This window comes from Elephas maximus, chromosome 11, assembly GCF_024166365.1.
Source record: "Elephas maximus indicus isolate mEleMax1 chromosome 11, mEleMax1 primary haplotype, whole genome shotgun sequence".
Taxonomy (NCBI): Eukaryota; Metazoa; Chordata; class Mammalia; order Proboscidea; family Elephantidae; genus Elephas; species Elephas maximus.
This window is the reverse complement of record NC_064829.1, coordinates 43,839,151-43,861,428: the sequence shown is the minus strand read 5'-3', so window position 1 is coordinate 43,861,428 and position 22,278 is coordinate 43,839,151. Positions and strand designations below refer to the sequence as shown.

The following is a 22,278-nucleotide window of genomic DNA, read 5'->3' as shown; positions in this document are numbered from 1 at the left end:
TCCAGCTGGCATCCCTGTTGCTTACCTGTAGCGCACCTGTTCCACGGTGTCATGGGTGAGCCTGCTGTTGATGTTCTGGCTGTGAGGATTACCTGGGAGATTATAAAGACAAAGCTGTCCAGTCACTACTTACGATCTGTCCTTTTGTGTTTCTTCAAGACCTTCTCCCTTAGTTTCTTAAAAAGTTAATCACAATTTCAGGGTGTATGTTTATTTTCTTCCTAATACAGCTCCACACCTAACACCATGCCCCACACACCACTGCTGTTGCCGTTAGTTGCCGTTGAGTCGTTTCCAACTCATGGCGACCCCATGTGTGCAGAGTTGAACTGCTCCACAGGTTTTCAGGATGGTGGCCTTTTGGAAGCAGATCACCAGGCCTGTCTTCCAAGGAGCCTCTGGGTAAGTTTGAACTGCCAACCTTTATAGCTAATAGTTGAGCACTCAGCTATTTGTGCCACTCAGGGACTTCACCCACATACTGTAGTGGCTCAATAAACATGTAGGAATGAATGAATGAATGCTCTTCCAGCCCTCCCCCCTGTATCACCACCACATCACCACCACCAAACACAGCACCTTTGCACCTCTGTGCCCCTCCTCACTGTGACCCTCTTCTGGCGGTAACCTGTGGGTCCCTGAGACAGTTCTTCCTGTCCCAGCAGCTTGTGTAATACTGAGTGACCCTCAGGGGCTTGTCTGTCCCCCTCCGACATGGGACTTGTACAGCTTTGTGTGTTCAGCACAGTCCCAGGCTATTAACCCAGCATTTATGAAGCACCAAAGTATTAGGTGAATGTAGTTAGCTAATGTTCACTGCAAAATTTAGTTCTGGTGGATTTTTCCATACCATACACATTTTTCAGGAGATCATTTGTGAAGCTTGTGAGCTGGCTCTGCGGGAACAGCGTGGTTCCTGCATGGTCAAGGTAAACTGTTCCTGAAACAAGACAAACAAGACAAAGCTGTGCATTATTTTTCACAGATATCCCAGCTGTTTGACCTCAGTCTGTTTTCCATGAACCTGACCCATCCCCATTTGATACATTTAGAGATAATGCACCAGGCCACCAATTCCTCTGAGTCTCTTGGTTTAAAAAAACAAAACAAAACCTGAAAACAATTGCCATCGAGGCAATTCTGACTCATGGTCGCCCCATGTGTACAGAGTAGAACTGCTCTTTAAGGTTTTCATGGCTGTAACCTTTCAAAAGCAGATTACCAGACCTTTCTTCCAAGGTATGTCTGGGTGGGTTTGAACTACCACCTTTCAGTAAGTAATCGATTTCTTAACTGTCTATGCCACTTGATCTAAGTGTGGGCATGAGCAATATGGGGAACTGCACTTTAATATTTAAAGCTCTTGGAGAGACTTCCTGATTAACCAGCTCTCCTGTGAACCTGGAAAAGCATCCCACACATAGGAGGAGCCCACAGACATGTGTGATGGTGGAGATACTTCCCATTATGACTCACCCCCCTGCTCAGGAGATTTCTCCGAGCAGCTTCCCTGGCAGGCAAGTCCTGATTCTGCCCTACAGTGCTCAACCCTCGGTCAACTTTGAGAGCTTCAGAGAATACTAGGAATGTAAATGATCTTTCCAGCCATTCTCATACATTGAGAAATGCACATTTAGATGAGAGTGAGATGCCACAGTTCCCCAGTCAGACTGGCAGAGATCAAAAGGTTAGATAACTCATTGTGTGGATGAAGATGTGGGGAAACTAGCCTGTCTTGGTCATCTAGTGCTGCTATAACAGAAATACCACAAGTGGATGGCTTTTAACAAAGAAGTTTATTCTCTCACAGTCCAGTAGGCTAAAAGTCCAAATTCAGGGCACCAGCTCCAGGGGAAGGCTTTTTATCTCTGTCTCTGCTTGCTTCCCTTTCCTTTTATAGCTTGTAAGATAAAAGGTGGTACAGGATCAGAGATGTGACCTTAGTAAGTGTGTTACAATTCCACCCTAATCCTCTTTAACCACAGGCAGAGATTAAGATTTATAACAGATAGGAAAATCATAAAATGAAGGACAACCACACAATACTGGGAATCATGGCCTAAGCAAGTTGACAGATATTTTTGGGGAACACAATTCAATCCACTACAAAGCCTCTTGTACACGGCTGGTAGGATACATTGGTACAACTTTGGCAATACCAATCACACTTTAAAACGCAGATGCCCTTTGACCTAGTAATTCCTCTTCTAGAAATATATCTTATAAATACCTGTGCTGTTGTGAAGTGGCCTATATATGAAGATATCCAGTGCAGCACGGTCTGCAATAGCAAAAGACTGGTAACTATCTAAATGTTCATCAGCATGGATTTAAACTAAGGAATCATTGTACTAGGCTGCTCTAGCACTTTGTAAGTACTCACATGGAAAAAACCCTGAGACATAACTTTAAGTAAATACAATGTGAATTGATGCATTCATTCTTTCATTCACTCAACAAATATTTTTTGTTTCTGCAGGATGGGTGTTTTTTCACTCAGCTTTATTGAGATGTATTCACATGTTATAAAATTCACCCATTTAAATAGTGTACAATTCAGTGGATTTTAGTATATTCACAGAGTTGTGCAACCATCACTACTATCTAATTTTAGAACACTTTCATCAGCCCAAAAAGAAACCCATAGCAGTCACTTGCTAGTCTCCCCTCCCCCCTAGCCCCTGGCAACCACTAACCTATTTTCTGTCTCTATCCAAAACCAAAGCCAAATCCGTTGTCGTCGAGTCAATTCCGACTCATAGCAACCCTATAGGTCAGAGTAGAAGTGCCCCATAGAGTTTCAAAGGAGCGCCTGGTGGATTTGAACTGCGGACCTTTTGGTTAGCAGCTGTAGCACTTAACTACTACGCCACCAGGGTTTCCTCCATCTCTATAGATATACTTATTCATAATATTTTATATAAGTAGAATCATACAATATGTGTCTAGCTTAGCAGGGTAAATAGTATTCCATTGCATGGATATAGCACATATGTTTATCCGTTTATCAGCTGATGGACATTTGAGTTGTTTCCTCCACGTTTTTCTATTATGAATAATGCTGCTATGCACTGTCCAAGTTTTTATGTGGACATACACGTTTTCAAATCTCTTAGCTATATATCTAGGAGTAGAATCGGTAGGTCACATAGTAACTCTATGGTAAGTATTCTGAGAAACTGCCAAGCTATTTTCCATAGTGGCTGTACCATTTTACAATCCCACCAGCAGTGCATGAGGGTTCCAATTTCTCTACATTCGTGCCAACACTTGTTATTGTCTTTCTTTTTGCATATAATTATCCTAGTCAGTGTGAGCAGCCCTGGTGGCACAATGGTTAAGAGCTATGGCTGCTAACCAAAATGTTGGCATTCCGAATCTATCAGCTGCTCCTTGGAAACCCTAAGGGGCAGTTCTGCTCTGTCCTATAGATAGGGTCTCTATGAGTCAAAGTTGACTCGAAGGCAATGGGTTTGGCTTGGTTTTAGTGGGTGTGAAGTGCTATCGATCTCATTTTGGTTTTGATTTGCATTTTCCAAATGACTAATGATACTGGGCATCTTTTCATGTGCTTATTTACCATTTGCATATCTTCTTTGGAGAAATATCTATTCAAGTCCTTTGCCCATTTTTAAATTGGATTATTTGTCTTTTTATTGTTGAGTTGTAAGAGTTCTTTCTGTATTCTGGATATAAGTTCCATATCAGACACATGATTTGCAAATATCTTCTTCCATTCAGTGGATTGTCTTTTTCACTTTCTTAATGGTGTCCCTCGAAGCATCAAAGTTTTTAATTTTGACGAAGTCCAATTTATCTATTTTCTGTTGGTGGTTGTTGTTCGTACTTTTGGTGTTTTGTCTAAGAATCTATTGTTTAGTCCAAGTCACAGTTTATCTTTTGTATTTAGGGTTTTTTTTTTTTTTAATCCATTTTGAGTTAATTTTGGAAAACAATGTGAGATAGGAGCCCAAACTCATTCTTTTGCATGAAGATATTCAGTTGTCCCAGCACAATTTGTTGAAGACTGTACTTTGCCCACTGAATGGCCTTGGCACTCTTGTCAAAAATCAACTGACTATAAATGCAAGTTTATTTCTGGACACCCAATCCTATTCCATTCATTGATCTTCTATATTCTATCCTTATCTGATAGCATACTGTCTTGAACTACTGTAGCTTTGTAGAAGGTATTGAAATTAAGAAGAGTGAATCCTCCAACTTCATTCTTCTTTTTCAAGATTGTTTTGACTATTCGGGGTCCTTTTGCATTTCTATATAAATTTTAGGATCAGCTTCCAAATCCTGCAAAAAAGGCAGCTGGGATTTTGATAGCGATTGTGTTGAATCTATAGATCAGTTTGGGAAATAAGAAAGAAATTCTGCCACCTTAACAACATTAAGTCTTTAATCCATGAACATGAAATATCTTTCCATTTATTTAGGTCTTCTTGAATTTCCTTCAATGATATTTGTAGTTTTCAGTGTACAAGTCTTGTACTTCTTTTGGAAAATATATTCTCATGTAATTTATTCTTTCTAATGCTACTAGAATTGTTTTCTTAACTTCGTTTTCATATTTTACACAACTAGTGTATAGAAATTGAATCATTTTTGTATGTTGATCTTGTATTCTACAGCCTTGCTAAATTGTTTGTTATAATTGGTTTTTTTGTGTGTGGATTCCTTAGGATTTTCTATATATAAGGTTTTGGCATCTGCAAAGTAGAGACAGTTTTACTTCTTCCTTTTCAATTTGGGTGCCTTTAATTTTCTTGCCTAGCTGCCCTGGCTAGAACCTTCAGTTCAGTGTTGAAGAGAAGTGGCAAGAGTGAACATCCTTATTGTGTTCCTGTTCTTTGGGGAAAGCTTTCAGCCTTTCACCATTTACTATGATGTCAGTTGTAAATTTTTCATAAATGGTCTTTATCAGGTTGATTAAATTTTCTTTTATTCCCAGTTTATTGAGTGTTTTTAAGAGTCAAGAAATATTTATTGCGTATTTACTGGGTACTAGGCACTATTCTAAGTACTGGGGACAAAGAGTGAACAAAATAGAAGCTGGCATGATAGTGGCATAGAAAGACCATAAACAAATAAATATAAACTACATCAGGTATGTGTGAGAGAACTGAGAGGCTGCTGCGGAGCACCACGTGCCCTGCCCACCACATACCCTGCTCACAGTTTTCTGCAGGGCGAGGAAGCCACTTGGGAGAAGGCTGTTTTGGCCTTTGGTCCAACAGTTAATGTTGTGAAAAAGGCAGCCATGTTAGATTAGCCACAGATCCTCTGTTCTGCTCTTAGAGGAAGGTCAGCATAGTGGTTAAAGTGCAGAATCCAAGTCCGGACTGGATCCTGGCTCCACCACTAGCCATTCTGTACCTGTCTCTTCATCTGCAAAAGGGATGAGGGTCAAATGAGTTGTAGATAACAGCACCCATTCCAGTGCCTGGTACACAATAAACATTCCACAAGTTTGGATATTTTAAGAAGCAGGCAAATAACCCTGAAGGTTTACTTCAAGAAAAGGAATTCCAGGGTCTCTTCTGGGTAATGCCACTTCAGTTCTCAGTTCCAGTCAGGGAAAGTGGCTATCAATTAGTACCCCGAGGCCTCAAGAATCACTTGAACAATATTCCATCCCAATGGCCAAGCAAAACATTTCAGCACTTAAAGGTGAAAAAAACCTCTCAAATCTGCAGAAAAACCAGGGGGCAGAAGAGGAGTGGGGAGGTGAGAGTGGGGAGGAGGGAGTGGGGAAGGTTATATTACTTTGTTTGTTTTTCCCTAGCCTGTCTCCAGTTCATTTGTTTCTGTGAGAAAGTGGGTTCTCTGTTACAAGCCTCCCAGCAGTGGGGTATCAGTTTAGTCTACAAAAGCTTACTTTAGCCATAATGTAGAGAAAATGCTGGAGACTTGCACTAAAAATAAAATATAGAAGTCAGTAGAAGTTAAAGGGCCTCTGAAGTCTGGCTGGGCTCCTGGCTATTATATCTACAATTTGCATTACAGAGGAAAGGTGCTGTTCTCTGAGAAAGATGAATGAAACAAGAAGGGACCCAGAACTTACCTCTACCTTCCCATGGTAGTGCTGAGGGGTGAGGCCGGCCATGGGTGTGAGGGATCAGGCAGGGCCTGAGAGGATTTGGGGGATTAAGGAGGTGTGGTGCTGAAATAAGTAGTGACTGAATGATACAACCTCTGGATTTGGTTCAAAAGAATGGGAAGCTTCCTCCTACCACACCTGCAGGTGTCCATTGCACCAGACTCTACCTCTGTGTGGAGAAGGAAATTTCCATAATAAAAAGCTCATAGAGAGAATGGAGAAGCAGAGGAATAAATGGCTATCTCCAGCAGGTGAACGTCCTCATTGTGAAGAAGGGGAGAAAGCAGAGAGAGGCTACCAAAAGGCCCTCCGTCTCCCTTTTGAATCTTCCATCTTAAACAGAAAAAGGGGTCACGCAGGAGGGGGACACAGTCCTCAGAGCTGAAATCATCAACTTGATGACTGACATGTAAGTCTTGGTTCCTGTTCTGCCTCAAGCAGGGTAAAACCCATTGCCATGGAGTGATTCTGACTCAAAGCAACCCTACAGGACAGAGTAGAACTGCCTTTAGGGTTTCCAAGGCTGTAACCTTTACGGGAGCAGACTGCCACATCTTTCTCCCACAGAGCAGCTTCAAACTGCCAATCTTTTGGTTAGCAGTTGAGCGCTTTAACTACTGTGCCACCAGGGATCCTTACACAAACAGGTTGCTGTTGTTGCTATGTGCCATGAGTTGCTTCCAACTCATAGTGACTCTACATACAATGGAACAAAACATTGCCTGGTCCTGCGCCAACCTCACAATCATCGCTATGCTTGAGCCCATTGTTGCAGCCACTGTGTCAGTCCATCTTGTTGTGGGTCTTCCTCTCTTTCACTGACCCTCTACTTTACCAAGCATGATGTCCTTCTCCAGGGACTGATCCCTCTTGATAACATGTCCAAAGTACATAAGACGAAGTCTCACCATGCTCGCTTCCAAGATGCACTCTGGATGTACTTCTTTCAAGGTAGATTTGTCTATTATTCTGGCATTCCATAGTATATTCAATATTCTTTGCCAACACTATAATTCAAAGGCATCAATTCTTCTTCATTTGTTGTCCAGCTTTCACATGCACATAAGGCAACTGAAAATACCATGACTTGGGTCAGGCAAACCTTAGTCCTCAAAGTGTTATCTTTGATTTTTAACACTTTAAGAGGCCTTTTGCAGCAACTTGCCCAATGCAATACATCATTTGATTTCTTGATTGCTGCTTCCATAGGCACTGATTGTGGATCCAAGTAAAATGAAATCCTTGACAACTTCAATTGAAGCTGACAAGCAGGTTAGCTGTTACCATTTGCTCATCATGACAGAACAAATACACTCAAAACCCTGTGCCAGGCACCATGACCTGCCCACTTAACCTGTGGCCCTGACCATCTGGCACCTGATGCTGAAGCTCAAGGAAGGACTCCCTGCCTCCACACCCCAGCTGCAGTGGGCTGGGGTTGGTCATAGGTCCATATCGAGTTTGATTTCAATTTAATAAGACTGTTCCTCCTCACAGCCCTTCATCCGTAAAACTCAAAGGCACAATGTGATCCCTGTCCAACTAACAGGCTCGCCCTGTACTTAGAACTCAAATTGCACAATTCGCTAATTCTCCGAGCCAGCGCTAGGGGGCATTGTTCTGACTCAGCACGAGATGAGAAAAATGAGCCTTCGAAAACCAAAGCTGCTTGTAGGGAGTCCCAGCGGAATCTTCCACGCAGCCCCTGGTGGCTTCTGCCCCGTGCGCCGGTCAAGTCGCCATCCCAACCCGGTGTGTTGGCCGCCCACCGCGCTCCTGCCTCCGGGCGGGCATCGGAGCAGTCCCGGCTGCTGTGCACTCCCGCATTTTCCAACCCCAGATCCGGTTGAACCTTTACAGTGGGGTGGGGGGGCGGGGTCTCCGGACAAGCGACGGCAAAGGGACTCCTAAACCCTGCTCTCGGAGGGCAGAGAAAAGTGAAAAAGACTAGGTTGGCCCTGCACCGCTTAGAAGTCAAAGGAGCAAGAAGTCTTGGGCTCCAAGTGGGACCTCAGAGAGCCGCGTCCACTAAGCTGACCAATGCACTCGTCCCTCCCTATTCAAATGCGCTCACGCCTGGAGCACATGCTCCTTCCACGTAGGTTTCAGAAACCGTGTGGCACCGCGGTCGCCCCCGCGCAGGTGCCCCGCCGGGCGGTCCACCGCCCTCGCGCCTCCTCACCTGCCAGGCGACCGAATTCGCGCTCCCGCAACTCCCGCAGGCTGCGCGGCCCGTAGCCATAGGTGAGACGCGGCGAGCTGGAGTCCCGGAACCGCGCGAAGTCCAGCAGTTCGGACCCCGGCTGCGCCATCCCGCCGGCCATGGCCGAAGCCCGCCGCCGCACTGTCAGGTCGGCCCAGCAGCGGAAAGTGCGCGAGGCCAGCCCCGGGAACTCCGCCCGGGCCGCGCCTCCACGCTGACTCGGGGCAAGGCGAGTGACTCACGGCGCTTCTCTTCTTTCCTGCCCTCTTCCCACCTGCCGGCGGGGAGGGTGCTCGCTTTTGTTTTCCTGTTTAACGACTTTCCAGTGAAGCCCGCGGTGATGCACCAGGCATCGAATACGAAGTTCTCATGTATCTAGCTGTCCCACGGAGAGGGAGGCCTAAGAAGTACCGGATTGCTGCTTCTTGCTTGGTCTCCTGAAACTCAGGTTCTCCCGGACCCTCACCCGTGGCGGGGACGAGCGTTGAGGCGCGGGAGGAGCTTTTGCAACCAGGCTTCGCCAGCCGCTGCTCCTCAGTGTGGCGGGTGCCGGCGTTCCTGAGAACCAGCTGCGCAAAGAGTAGAAGGAAAAGACTGAGAAACTACGACGTCAGAGGCCGCGCACCAGGCAAACCGGGAAGCTCGGTGTGACCAGGACCAGGACCGGAGCGGCGACTCCTCGGCCCTGCACTGGGCGTTACTGGGACGGAACCGCTGACTCAGCTCCAATGCATCAAGGGTGCAGGGCCGGCCAAACCGCGTGCGGGAGGTGCGGGGCCCGGTGCCAGGTGGAGGACAGTTGCACGAAGTCAGGAACTGGGGCCTAGGTACTATCCCTGGAGCAGGGCCCGCTGCAGGGATGGGGAGATGCGTGCTAGGGCCTTAGGTGACAGGGCTCAGCTGTCGGCCTGGACCTGGGAACGTGCCGCTGGCTCTTGGAGCAGATCGCGGTGGGACGGGTGTGAGAGGTGGGGGGTGGGTAAGGACGCCCGGGCCCCAGTTAACGGCTTGGGCTGCGGCCCGCTCCGCATCGCCCCAGGTGTAGGCCGAGGACGACTTGGGATGCGTGATGAGGGTGCAGATTCCAGGGCCCCGTCTCTGCCTGTTTAAAGGGCGCTCCTGGGGTCCTATAGCCCTGTAGCGGAGCATGAGAGCCGCCGGAGGGCCTCTCGCAGCCCTGCCACTCCTTGCCCAGGTCCCAAATGCCAGGCCTGAGAAACTCCCTTCCGAGGGGCTTATTTGTCGCGGCTGCAGGCTCCCGGTCCAAAGGCTGCAACACTAGAGCCGGTGCCCGGGACGCCTCCATGCCTTGTAGCCTCTGTCTACAGATGTCCCAGCTCTCTCTCACCGCGGGGCACCAGGGCCTTACTTGTTTTGGAATGAATGGATGAATGCATTGATGAATGAATGCTGGCATTTTCTCACTGGCTCACTGCCTTCCCCCATCTGCATACCTTCTGGCCGTACTATCAACGGTCACCTTGGACACAGAGGGCATCTTGGCACCTCTCCACTGCATTCCCTCCTGTAAATGTGACTTGGGGTAATAAGACTACCCTGCTATGTGCCAACCACTGCAACTAGGCACATGCACACTCTTACCTGCAGTAATCATTCAATAATTAAAAAATCAGATATGTGAGGTGGCTCTTACAGATGGGGAGGCTGAGGCAGAAAGTGGTAATTTGCTCAAGGGAACAAGGCCAAAGAAGGCAGAACAGCACCAGGGATGTCAGTCTCCGGAGTCCATTAAGTGTGCTCTGCTACCTCTCTGGTGTAAGCCACTGTGGTACTCAGGGCCTCAGTTTCCCCATGTCTAAGTGGCAAAGTAACATCACAAATCCACAGGGGTACTTACTTTAGGACAATCTTGCCTTAGTGAATGTGCCAAGTTAGTGCAGGACTCAAAGATCACTAAAAATCACTGAGCTATCATTTAGTCAACAAATATTTTTATGTACCAGGCCCTGTATGCTTAGGAGGGTGTGACAATAATGTCCCCACAGCTGAGTAGAGAAATGAACCCCTGTAAAACTGGCCACAAGAGATATGCAATGAGTACCCAGTGGCTGCTTCAGGATGCAGGTGTAAAACTGCAGGACAGGATGGGGCTACTTCCAACTAATGAGTCCAGGGAAGGCACCCCAAAGGAGGAAGACTTTGAACTGATCCATAATAGTATTGGATCAGTGAGAAAGGAGGGAGTAGGGGGTGTGTGGGGACACTGGGAGCCTCAGCCTCTAATTGGCAACCTGAGGTGCATTTAAGCAAGGTTTCCTGGGCCTTCTCTTTCAGAAAGAGACCATCAGAAACCAGACTGCTCGGGTCTCACTCCTGCCTGAAGTAGAACCTCCAGCCCCCACCAGTGAATGTCTAACATGTATGTGCTATCTAATGAGCTCTCTGTCCTTGCTACAGGCCTGCCACTATCTCCTCTCACCTGGCCAAGTGCTGACCCCGATGCCTTGGAGGACCAAAGTTAGACCATGCTAAGACCCAGGCACCCCAAGTTTTCAGCTTTGTAGGCAAACAGCTCTTTCAGCTCCTACTTACAGGCCTCTCAAGTTTTACCTCCTAATAATGAGAACCTGTTGACCTAGATATTCTGGTACATAGGAAGTTTGAAGAGGGCCTACACAGCAGGAAGTAATAAGATAGGCATGGCAATAGAGATTTCTCTGCAAAGCCTGGCAGCGTCTGGCAGAAATAACTTGAGAGCAATGGAAACAGCAAAAACCCCAGGAAGCCCTCCCATTAATAACAGGAGACCTTTTCTGTGAATAGAAGCTAAAAGGGCAGCTCAAAATCATGATACATGTGGGAACAAGGCTCCATTATATCTAATTTACAATGTTCAAAACAACAAAACCCGCCAGTACTAGTCAAACCACAGGAATGAGAGGGTGGGACTGCTCAGGGCAAGCATCTTCCTGATGCTGTTTTCCTAGAGGCTTAGCATCTTGCCATGTTCATTCAAGGGCAGGTCCCCTGGGAACCTTCCTCCTCTTCTTTGCCCCTTTATGCCATCTAAACAGGGAAATATTGATATCAAGTATTCTATTTTATTGAACTGGGTTACATTAAGAATGCTTCCTCTGCCAGCCATCTGTGTTGTCAAATTTACTGATCCTTGAATTCAGTAAATATTTACTCCCTACTATGTGCAATATGGAAACCCTGGTGGCATAGTGGTTAAGAGCTATGGCTGCTAACCAAAAGGTCAGCAGTTCAAATCCACCAGGTGCTCCTTGGAAACTCTATAAGGCAGTTCTACTCTGTCTTATAGGATCGCTATGAGTCGGAATCGACTCGACGGCAGCGGGTATATGCAATATGGAGTCCTGATAGTGCAGTAGTTAAGAGTTCAGCTGCTAAGAGGGTGGCAGTCCGAATCCACCAGCTGCTCCTCAGAAACTCTATGGGGCAGTTCAACTCTGTCCTGTAGGTCGTTATGAGTCGGAATTGACTTGACAGCAGTGGGTTTGGTTTTCTGTGCAATACTGTGCTAGATACTGTGGAGAATGAAAAAAATAAATCTCATCAAGGCGTTTAGGCTGCAGTAGGCTTGTAGAGTGGGCTCTCTTTGGCTGCCTACCTAGCATCCATTGCCCCTCGAGTTTTGCTTTAGAAAACCACTCCATATAAAGCAGTCATGTGGTCCCTGTGGGAGCACATTGTCTTCAGCTGTAGGACAGGTAATCTCATGGTTCTTGTGACTGCAGATGGACAGGCCCAAGCCACACACTATGTGGCTTTCCCCTGCCTACTGTGGTTGGCATTACAGGGAACCTGTCAGAAATGCAAATTCTCAGACCCTCATACCAGATACACTGAATCAAGAACTCTGGGTTTGGGACCAAACAATCTGGTTTAACAAGACTTCTGGGTGATTCTGATTCACACTGAAGTTAAAAAACACTCTTGAGACTCTGAAGCCATACTGCAGGAAAGAGAAGTCTCACCCCTTCTCTTAAAATCACCACATACACAACCCAGCAGATGACAATGGAAAGTCTTACAGACAACCCAGGATTTGCTAAAGGCTGCCTGTAAGATTCCTAATTTGAGAGAAAGAGAATGAATTTGTGTTTTTCTTTATTCCTGAATTTCCATGGTACGCCCTCAAATTCCATTTCCCTTTGGAATCAATGGCCAATTCTGCTTTTCCTCAGGTTGTTGGGGGAGACACAGTTCCAAGGCAAACACGCACTTGGAACAACCCAATCACCTCTCCTATCTGGGAAAGTTGGACAAGTCAGAAGGCAGCAATTACTTAAGCTGAAATTTGATGCTGTAAACTGAACAGAGAATGAGATGTCCACCAGGGAAAACGGAAAGGGCAGGTTGGGGATTCTGAAATATTCCTCGGCATCTCTGGAGTTAAGCTCCAGTTACTAAAATATGGTTCAAATGGTACTCCTTCAGCAAATTTAAGACATGAGTGGGTAACATATATGGACTGCTATGCAGACTGCCCAGGTATACAGCAAGTCCTCTGAACACTTACTGAACTGAATTACATAGGTGATTAATGAGGAAGATGCTTCATGACAACTTGAGAAACTTGTGTATATGCAAACTCAACTGACAAAACCAGGAACTCCGTCTCCAAGGTCGGATGTGCTTTCACGTAACCTTAGTGAGGTGAGTTCTGTGCTGGAAAAGGATCTAAAGGACTAAGTGAGCCCACTGAATCCACTCTGGAGGATGGCCAATATCCTGGAGCAAAGTCACCAAAAATCCAGGCCACTGAGTCCTTCATGCACTGGGATCAGAACAAATCCCAGTATGCCTAATGGGGCTTAAGGCCCATGTACTCCAGCTGCTAAGCAGGGAAATGATACTTCAGGACACCTTGATCTCTGAGGCTGGGAAGCTCAGATGCTGTCTTGGTACATACAAATTCTCTAAGACACACACACACCTGGCTAAGGGTATAAGACAAGTTTATACCGATTCAATGGTGTACAACTGCACTGTCCAAATATGCAAGGCCACTAGCCTCATATGCATGCTACTGTGCACTTGCAATATGGCTAGTCTCAACTGAAATGGGCTGTAAATGTAAAAATCCCAATATTTTTTATACTGATTATATGTTGAAATGATAATATTTTTGGATGTGCTGTATTAAAGAAAATGTGTTATTAAAAGAAATCTCACCTGTTTCTTTTATTATGTGGCTACTAGAAAACTTAAAAACTCCCAAGAAAATTTTCACCCCCTCTTCTTTCAGCATATTCATTATGTACAGTATGCATTTCAGTGTTAATTTGTCAGATGACTCCATGTTCCACCAGGGTCTGGGGCAAGTCTCCACTCTCACACTAGTCTTCATAACCACCTCTCACATCCTCCATCTAGCATTCTCCACCCAACTCTCAAGCTATCCAACTCTCCGGGCCCTCCTAACCCTAAGCTAATACACCCCAACATTCTGTTACAGCGCCCACTTCTCTCTGCTCCTGCTATACATTCTCTTGGAGGCCATTCTTTACTCTCATGACTTCAGCTATCACCTCAGTTCAGATGATTCAGAATTTTTTTGTTTAGCACCTGCACCTCTCAATTTAAATGTCAGGATATTCTATTCTAAATCAAGCCCTAAAAGATGAATCTATGTACTTATGAAAAATAAAGGGAAGGACTGACTGAAGTTCAAACTCACAACTACCTGCCAAATTCCTAGAATTATTGGTGTGTCCTGGGAAGGAGTCAAGAGTTAGCACACTTTGTGAAGTATGTTTATTTACAAAAGCTATTAACATAAAAATTAAGTACTCTGGACTTCCTCTTTTTTTATTTTCTATGCCCTCCCTCTGAAGGGGGTAATAAATAATTAAGTGTCCCAAAAAAGGGCACATGAAAAAAGGAGACCCAAAATAACACAAAATTAGGAAAATTCAGTAATGAATAAAGAAAGAATGTGGGCTCTTCATCTGGGCCCCACAAATACAGGTCTGCAGATCCCTGACTCCCTGAAAGTATATACAAAGTTGTGGTGTGTGAGCATATATAACAATTTTGAGAAAAGGCCCTATAGCTTTCATCAGATTTTCAAAGGATCTATAACGCAAACAGCGACTACTGCTATAAAAAAAAAAACAAACTGCTATAAGTGACTTAAAAATAAAACTCAATTAAATTATAAAGGTAAAGAAAGGTTACGTATTTACGTGATAAATATTTTAAGACACCAACGACTGTATTACTTAAGGTACTTGTAGTCATTAAGTCCATTACAGCGCACATCTGTTAACTCTGTATATCTTCACAGTATGATCTTCACCACAACTTGCAAAGTGTAACCACTCAGCGCTTTCTGCTTCATTCTGTTCAGTTTTTCCATTACAATTCTTCCAGCATAATTTTCTGATAGCAAGTGTATGACTTTGGCTAAAACAAAGGTAGAGAATGCATGAAATGACTGTACACTGTCACTATAAAACATTTTACTAGGTGCTCACCTAGATATTAATGAGTATGCTCTTTCTGTTAGTGTTAACACAAATGGAAGTCAAATCTGAAAATGTACAGGTTTTAAAAACCATCATTAATATTTTAGCAACTTTAACCTTGAAAACATCTTATTCTATTTACTTTGAACTGTCAGACTAAATACTTACGGCCAATGACGCTACCAAAAAGAGCAAGAAATAACAAGGTATTTCTGTCAAATTTTATTTTAATAATCAGTGGAATTCATAAAATGGTATTAACAGTCTTTCAGATGACACTGAAAATGTTATACGTGTATTTTTAAATTAAGAATTCCAATTTCACAACATATTCCTTATCATTCTATTGATATCTCTGTGAGATGGCTGGAACTCACATTTTTACTGCTGGGTAAAGAAAGGCAGCAAAAAATTCAATGAACTGTTGCCAAAGTCATACAGTGAAAGAATCTTGGTCTCCAATGTGACCTTGAACTGTATGACCTTGGGCAAGACACTCATATTAACCCACCACCCCAATACACACTAATGGCAGATCTAGAATGCTACCAAACATAGATGATTAATGAACTCTTATGAAAATATAACATCCTCTATAAATTTAACCTGCAAACTGGCAGATGCCCAAACCAAAAAGGAATAAAGTAAAAAACTTAAGTCAGGTAGTAAACACTGAAAACAATACCAGAGCACACAAGCTATATTTTGAGGTGTTGGGAATCCCTGTCGGCACATGCACTCTCAGGATATAAAGGTATGAATGAAGGGTAGCCTTGAAGTAATGAAACACATTTTAAAATCAACAAACCAAATGACTGAGCCCTCGCAAGTGGTCACTCTAGAAGGTTACACGGACTTCGAAAAGAATGCTGTGCCGCGATGCTTCCTGTCATTCTTATAAAGGAAATACTTCCAGATTACGCAGGCTATGATGAATGCTCTCAATAGCAGTTCATCTTCCTTTGAGGAGGAATTTGATTATTGAAAGTAGTCAAGGGTCATTTGGAACTGAGCTTTATCAATGAAATGAATGCCAAGCTTAAAAAATAAACTGAGTGATCAAAATGGGTAAAATGTGGAAAGTATTATAAGATTAATTTTCTTCTGTCACTGATATGCTAGTTTTGGTATAATTCCTAAAGAGAAGTTTCAAAAGTATTTTATTGATCGGTATTAAAAGTTCCCTTATTTCATAAAAAGAATGGTTTGAAGTAGTGATATCACTGAACAGTATAAATGGTATATTGTTTCCCAAGGGGGTTACTTTGAGGGACAGTATTTATTTGGCTATTTATGAGTCAGAATTGACTTGATGGCAGTGGGTAAGCTGTAAGATGGTGGAATTTTTTTCCTGTAATGTCCTTTAAACACAGCATGTTAACACATCACATTTAGAACATATGGAGTTTGGGGAACCAACCTAAAAGGCAGTATTTGCTTATATTACCTTTGTATCTCATTACTAGCAAAAACCAAAAATTTTAATTTGAAAGATACTGGAAGTTTTATAAGTGGAGTATTAGCAATCCAAATAATATAATGTGGTAAGTTAAGAATGGGTTCCCAAGTCATCATAAGTGACTTAAAAAAAAAAAAAACCCTCAAAATGAAAACCTCGTGTCTGTTCATGTCCTCTTCCTCTGCTTTCTAAGGGGCTCCCTGCCAGTGTCCCACACCAAGCCATGGAAGTAGTCTGCATACCAGGTAGAGGCAGAGTGTGATGCTGAATACTCTCGCTGTGGGCAGGTCAAGGAGGAAGGAAGGAAAAGAGAAGGGATGGGAGTCCAGGAAGAGAAAAAATTTAAAATGCCTGGAATATGGAATTTTATTGGCGTTCTTCCCTCTTCAGCAAACCGCAGCAAAAACTACCTCTGCTGCTAAATCTGAGATCAGAGAGGTGGGAGGGAACCCATGAAGGCAGCGCCATGAAGGCAGAATCTCATTTTAATTAATACAGTTATAATGAGTGGTAACATCTTTGCTGATATGGAGACAGGGTCCACTGGCTAAAATATTTTGTAAAAGACATGTGTTCACAAGTCTTCCCATTAAGCCAATCATCCTCATCATGATACTGTCATTTGGAAGTATGTTTAAAATTCTATTTTGAACAGCAGTGAAATCATGAAGGTTCAAGAATCCTAAGAAAATATGACATAGAATGATGTTAATGGCTTTTTGACAGTTTAGACATTTTTGAGAATAAAATGAGTAAAAAGGTAGATTAAAAAATCATCTCTGGTGTGTCTATACAGTTGTGTGTGTGTTTACGGGGGCGGGGGAATGATTACAAATGACAGACATTCTAAGCTAGCTCAGGTGACCAGGGCCCTTATAAGAGAGGCTTAAGGAGTACTTGAAAGTCAGTCAAGGGGTTTTCAGAGGCACCTAACAGTTTGCTCCATCAGGGGATATGAGCTGGGGTGTTCAAATGCAAGGATGGGGCTACTAAACATAATCTGTAACATTTCAAAGAATTACTAACATTCTGAATCAAATTTTATTAAGAATCTACCATAGATAAATTCCAAAAGGATACTGTTAAAACATGTACTTTACGGGATAGTGATAAAGGTTGCACATGGTAAGAATGTAATCAATTTCACTGAATCATACCTGTGGAAATCATGGAATTGGTAAAGGTTTTGTGTGTATTTTCACCACAGCAATAATTAAAAAAAAAAAAAATGTCTTCACAAAAAAATTACTCTTGTCTCAAATGGTTATTGTCTGCAAATGCAATGTTCTGCACACACACAATCTGGATAAGCAGACTTGAAAAACAAAGTGTGATATAATTAGGCAACAATTTCAAGAGCCTAAGAACCACATAACAGAGGCCGCGCTTCGTGATGAGCACACAGTAGAAATCTATGCTCCTTCCTATGCACACGTGGCATGAAATTCACTGCTAAAGATGCCATGATTTCTATCTAATCTGATGGAAATAAAAATAGGAAGTAAATACCTTTGACTTGTTTCTACACAGCGGGCCCAGTCATTTACTTCTGGAATTTGATCAGTCTTTTTCCAGCTATACAAACAAATCCTTCCACACTCTAATCCTACTGCAACAACATACCTGTTTTAAGTGGGGAGGGGGAGAAAAGAGCAATTAATTTACCATGAATTTCTGTTATTGCATCGTCACTTTAAAGTAGTTCTTCATGGCGTTCCCAGCTGCCCCTGCCTTATAAGGGACTCTGAAAGCTCCAGCCCAGGCTCTGGTGTCTTCCCCTACTGTGCTCTCAAGGAGCCTTCTCTCTGGAGACAGCACACACGTTCTCCTCTGATGTCTGCTGGTGAAGCCCTCGAGCCAGTGTTTCTGCAGCTGGCTGAAGGGACCCTAGTTACACTAAAGGCACTTAGGACAGAGAGAACACTACAATCCTGTACTTGGTTGATCCAAGAAGCCTGAGTCACACTTTTACTCTCTATTTTACCACTCTGAATCATGGAGTTCTATCAATTTAAAATTCTTAAAAGCATTATGAAAAAAGCAGCAACTTAGAAGCTAAGAAAACCCACAAATAAAACTATAAGAAGGCTAAATAATGAGAAGCCAAGTGGTCCTCTTAAAGAAAACATAAAACTAAGCTCCACACAGACTCACCGCTGGGAATGGTTAAGCACTGGGCAGACACTGACGGCTGTCACAGCCCCACCCACGTCCAGGACTGAGGAACAGGGGCCAATGCTATACTCCACAGAGTCATCACTGGAGTCACACTCGCCCCAGACAACTACCTAAACAGACAGACCAAACTATGTAAAGCTTTCTCCTTGAAGAGTTTCTAGCAATGCATTTGAAGGGTTTCAATGGCATAGACAATGCAAAATATTTACTCAGATATTTACCAAAAAAAAAAATAGCGATTACATTTGTGCATGATGTTCCAGGACTTCAGAGTATTTCAAGCATTAGAGAGAGGCCACAGGGCAGAAGACACAAGTCTGTGAGACCTCAACTACCTACCTAAGTGTGTTGTCCAAAGACGAGCTGTCCCTATCTAAAGACCAGAGGGGTGTCTAGAATGCTCTCGTACTCATGAAACCCATTCTGACTCAATGAGAGTCCATTGGTCATGTCCTCTCTGAGAACCCGTACACCTACCCAAGAAGTTGCCACAGACTTTATGGGCACCAATCAAGTCCCTAGCTCTCCCCCTATGCCACCCACTGCTCAGGGAAGCAGCTCAGCTGTCATGAGTAGTTAACTTTGATGATACCTGCTCAAAAAAATGACACTTCTCTGAAAGCTCATGTTTCAAGGGTGGATGACTGGTCACAAAGAAATGGAGAAGGAAATAAAACAGATGACAGTTACAAAATGTAGGCCAAAGCAAGATCCTGAACAGTAGGTTTTCCAAGAGTGTGCAGAGAGTGATAGCTCCTCCATTTCAAACCCTACACATCCCTGGGGGCCACAGCTGAGCCGTCTTCTCCTGGGGGTGACTCTGGAGTGCAGAAGCAGTGCTGCTGCCTCAGCACCTAGCACAGTGTAGGGAAATAAACACTGGGGGAAGAAATAAATACGCAAATGAACAGACGTGACAGTGTGGCACAAAGACGCTCAGGAGGCTGACATTTCAGGGTGTACCCTGAGTGATCCCATGCCCGTGCTAGCCCTCCACTTCTGTAATGTGTACCACGTCTCTGACTGGAGAGGGCAGGAATGGGAAAGAAACATCAAACTGCATCACCACCTCTGGTTAGAGGAGATGCAGGAAAAAGAAAGGACATTGTAAAGAATACGAAGAGACAGGAGGTGGACATTTTCCCAGAGAACAAGCACAAAGGTCATGTTGAAGTATATACCACTAGCTAACTTGCTTTAATTTTTAAAAGTCTGGGTGCTCCCTCGGCCCCCCAAATAAAAAGGTAGTCATCTCTCATTACAGAAAATAATTTCCTTCCACTGGAGCCATGTGATGAGGGTCATGTGTCTGAAAGGCCTTCTCTTCACATCTTTGGTATTTTGGAGAAACGGACTTGTAGAATTTAAAAAGAAAAAAAAATTTTTTTTTTTTTTTTAACGAATGTTTATGAATAACAGATGGGAACATATAAATTGATTAAAAATGTGACAGAGAGGCAGGATTATATTCTTTGTTTAAGCTTTCCTGTGATAATATTACTTTTCACATTAAAAAAAAATATATATATATATATATTTAAATTACCTTTCTGTCTCGACTCCCTGTGAAGAAATACTTGCCATCAGGACTCCAATCACAAGACCAAATAATTCTACTGTGCACAGCAGTGACTTTGTTGGTGAAGGCAAAGAGACTGAAAATTGGCTCTGAAAGAAACATGTACACACCATTCACAAAGCAGAGAAAGCAGTTTTTTTCCCTTACCTTTTATATCTTTTAGAAAGATTATGTTTAAATGCCATACTCACCGTGTGATCTAGTCATCAGTTTAGAAATGCTGACTTCAGTAACAGAACAAGCTTAGGGACTGGCCCCTCACCAGGAGATGGTGGGCAGTATTTTCCTGGTAAATGATGCTTTTATATTGACCAGTCACTCTCTAGTGACTGATGACAAACATCCAGACACTCAACTAAAGGTTCAATTTATGCCTATGGAAGAAGCCTGCAGCAACTTAGCCTTATGTAGGCATTAGCCAGATTGCACACTGAGCTTTAAAAAAGATTAATGCACCATTTAAATAATGTAAAACAAAACAGAACAAAAATACTTTCCTTGTATGACTTAAATGTAAGATAACTTCTAAGCCCTTATATGAACTAAACTTAAAACATATCACTTCTTTCAAGGCAGGAGGGGGAACAGGTCTATTAATCTACGATCCATAAAGATACAACAAATTAAAAGATACATCATTAGCATCACTTTAACTTTTTTTTAAAAGTAAGTGTTACATGTTACAAAATCATTACTGAAGCAAAATAAAATAGTTTATTTTATCTCCTGAGTATGTGTTATGGAGCCCTGGAGGCACAGTGGTTAACAGCTGTGCTGCTAACCAAAAGGTCAGTAGTTCAAACCCACCAGCCGCTCCTTGGAAACTACTGGGCAGTTCTACTCAGTCCTATAGGGTCGCTACGAATTGTAACTGACTCCATGGCAACGGGTTTGGTTTTATGTGTTATAATCCCTAGGTATTCGTTAAAATATAAGAAACTAAGAAACTAGACCTATCACAAGATCAAATGATGCAAGTCATCAATGGAAAAATAAAAAGCAAAGTTAAACAACACAAATATATTTAAAACACTCTACAATTCACCTACCAAAAGAAACTGGAGGGATAAACAACACAAAGACTTTTTCTTTTTTTAATTATACGAGGCTCAGAATATACATATAAGTGGTTTAATGCTTTGCCCAGCGTTCGTTCATGTTATCCACAGGCAGACGCCTAAAATCCCTTTCTCAATTTATCAAAGTTACAGGGCCGGATGGGAAAAGATTAAGGATACTGTTCCCTTTAAGTTTCATATTTTAAAATATTACTATATTCATAAAATAGTTCAGAAAGTAGAAGAAATCTCTCACCTTCAATTTTTTTTTAGTTGTACCTTCATTATTTATGCCCCATAAATTTCTCACTATGCCATCCCTTCAGTTTGTGGTGGCATTTGGCTTTTGTGGTAAACATTTGCAAAATAAAAATTTTCTACAAATAGATTGTTTTTTTAAACTAAAATGTCTGAACACATGGCATCCTAACCACATGATCACAAGAAAGTCAAGCCCGAGATCACCTACACTGAAGACTTACAAGGGTGGTTACCCTTTGTCAGTTATCACAGAGCTTTCAAAGGCTTCATAACTGTGAAGCTCTGCCTTTCATCCTACTATCATTTCCATCTGTCTTATCCAATAGCTGCTCGGGATGGATAAAATGGACACATGTGTTCCATTAATAACCTTTCGGCCCAATGAGAAGCTGTTTTACCTAGCTCAGGTGAGACCGTGTCCTGTCTTTTCCACAACGACCATGTCCGATCTCTGGAAACCGCTAGTAAGAACCTGTCATTAGGAGAGAAGGCCATCTGTGTGACAGTCAAGCTGTGGAAAACTAAATTCTGCACTTGTTTCCAAGATGTAGTGTTCCAAAGAATGATAGCTGCATGCTCTTTCTTAGCTGCCTATAAAACAGAGATGAAACCATAAAGCAATTTAAGTAAAAATCAAGTGAAAAGAAAACATTAACTATATATATATATATATATACATTGTTTCTATGGGTACATTTGTATGTATCTGTGTAAGTATAAAGAAAAAGGTCTGAGGAGATACATAATACTACCAGGCGCAATCTCTGGGAAGAGGTACAAAAGACTGGTATTAGAAAACATGACCCATCATGGACTTATATTGCAGTCATGGTTTGATTTTTTTAAGAAGAAACATTTGAAAAGATCAGACTTAATGGTCTGACTGAGACTAGAAGGACCCCAGAGGTCATGTTCCCCAGACCTTCTGTTAGCCCAAAACAGGAACCATTCTCAAAGCCAACTCTTCAGACAG

The 22,278-nt window shown here is 43.0% G+C and overlaps 2 protein-coding genes across 5 annotated transcripts in view; both read right to left on the bottom strand.

Moving 5' to 3' along the window:
- The window catches only part of MOCOS (molybdenum cofactor sulfurase), a 53,810-nt gene extending 44,705 nt beyond the window's left edge, over window positions 1-9,105 (bottom strand). The window contains exons 1-3 of the mRNA XM_049901910.1: window positions 8,292-9,105; window positions 851-940; window positions 26-92 (exon numbers count right to left, since the gene is read on the bottom strand). Of these exons, the coding sequence (XP_049757867.1) occupies window positions 26-92; window positions 851-940; window positions 8,292-8,433 (299 nt within the window). The 5' untranslated portion in view covers window positions 8,434-9,105. The remainder of the gene's footprint in view (window positions 1-25; window positions 93-850; window positions 941-8,291) is intronic.
- The window catches only part of ELP2 (elongator acetyltransferase complex subunit 2), a 56,394-nt gene continuing 34,978 nt past the window's right edge, over window positions 863-22,278 (bottom strand). Inside the window, exons 18-23 of one of the 4 annotated variants that reach the window (XR_007519378.1) lie at window positions 21,704-21,896; window positions 19,954-20,075; window positions 18,384-18,517; window positions 17,739-17,852; window positions 14,489-14,708; window positions 863-940 (exon numbers count right to left, since the gene is read on the bottom strand). Coding sequence is in view for 2 of the 4 variants with exons in the window: in XM_049901913.1 (XP_049757870.1) it covers window positions 14,552-14,708; window positions 17,739-17,852; window positions 18,384-18,517; window positions 19,954-20,075; window positions 21,704-21,896 (720 nt within the window). In the remaining 2 variants the exon portion in view is untranslated. Of the gene's footprint in view, window positions 941-13,461; window positions 14,709-17,738; window positions 17,853-18,383; window positions 18,518-19,953; window positions 20,076-21,703; window positions 21,897-22,278 lie in introns of those variants that run through there. The other 3 variants (XM_049901913.1, XM_049901911.1, XR_007519379.1) reach the window with 3 other exon arrangements.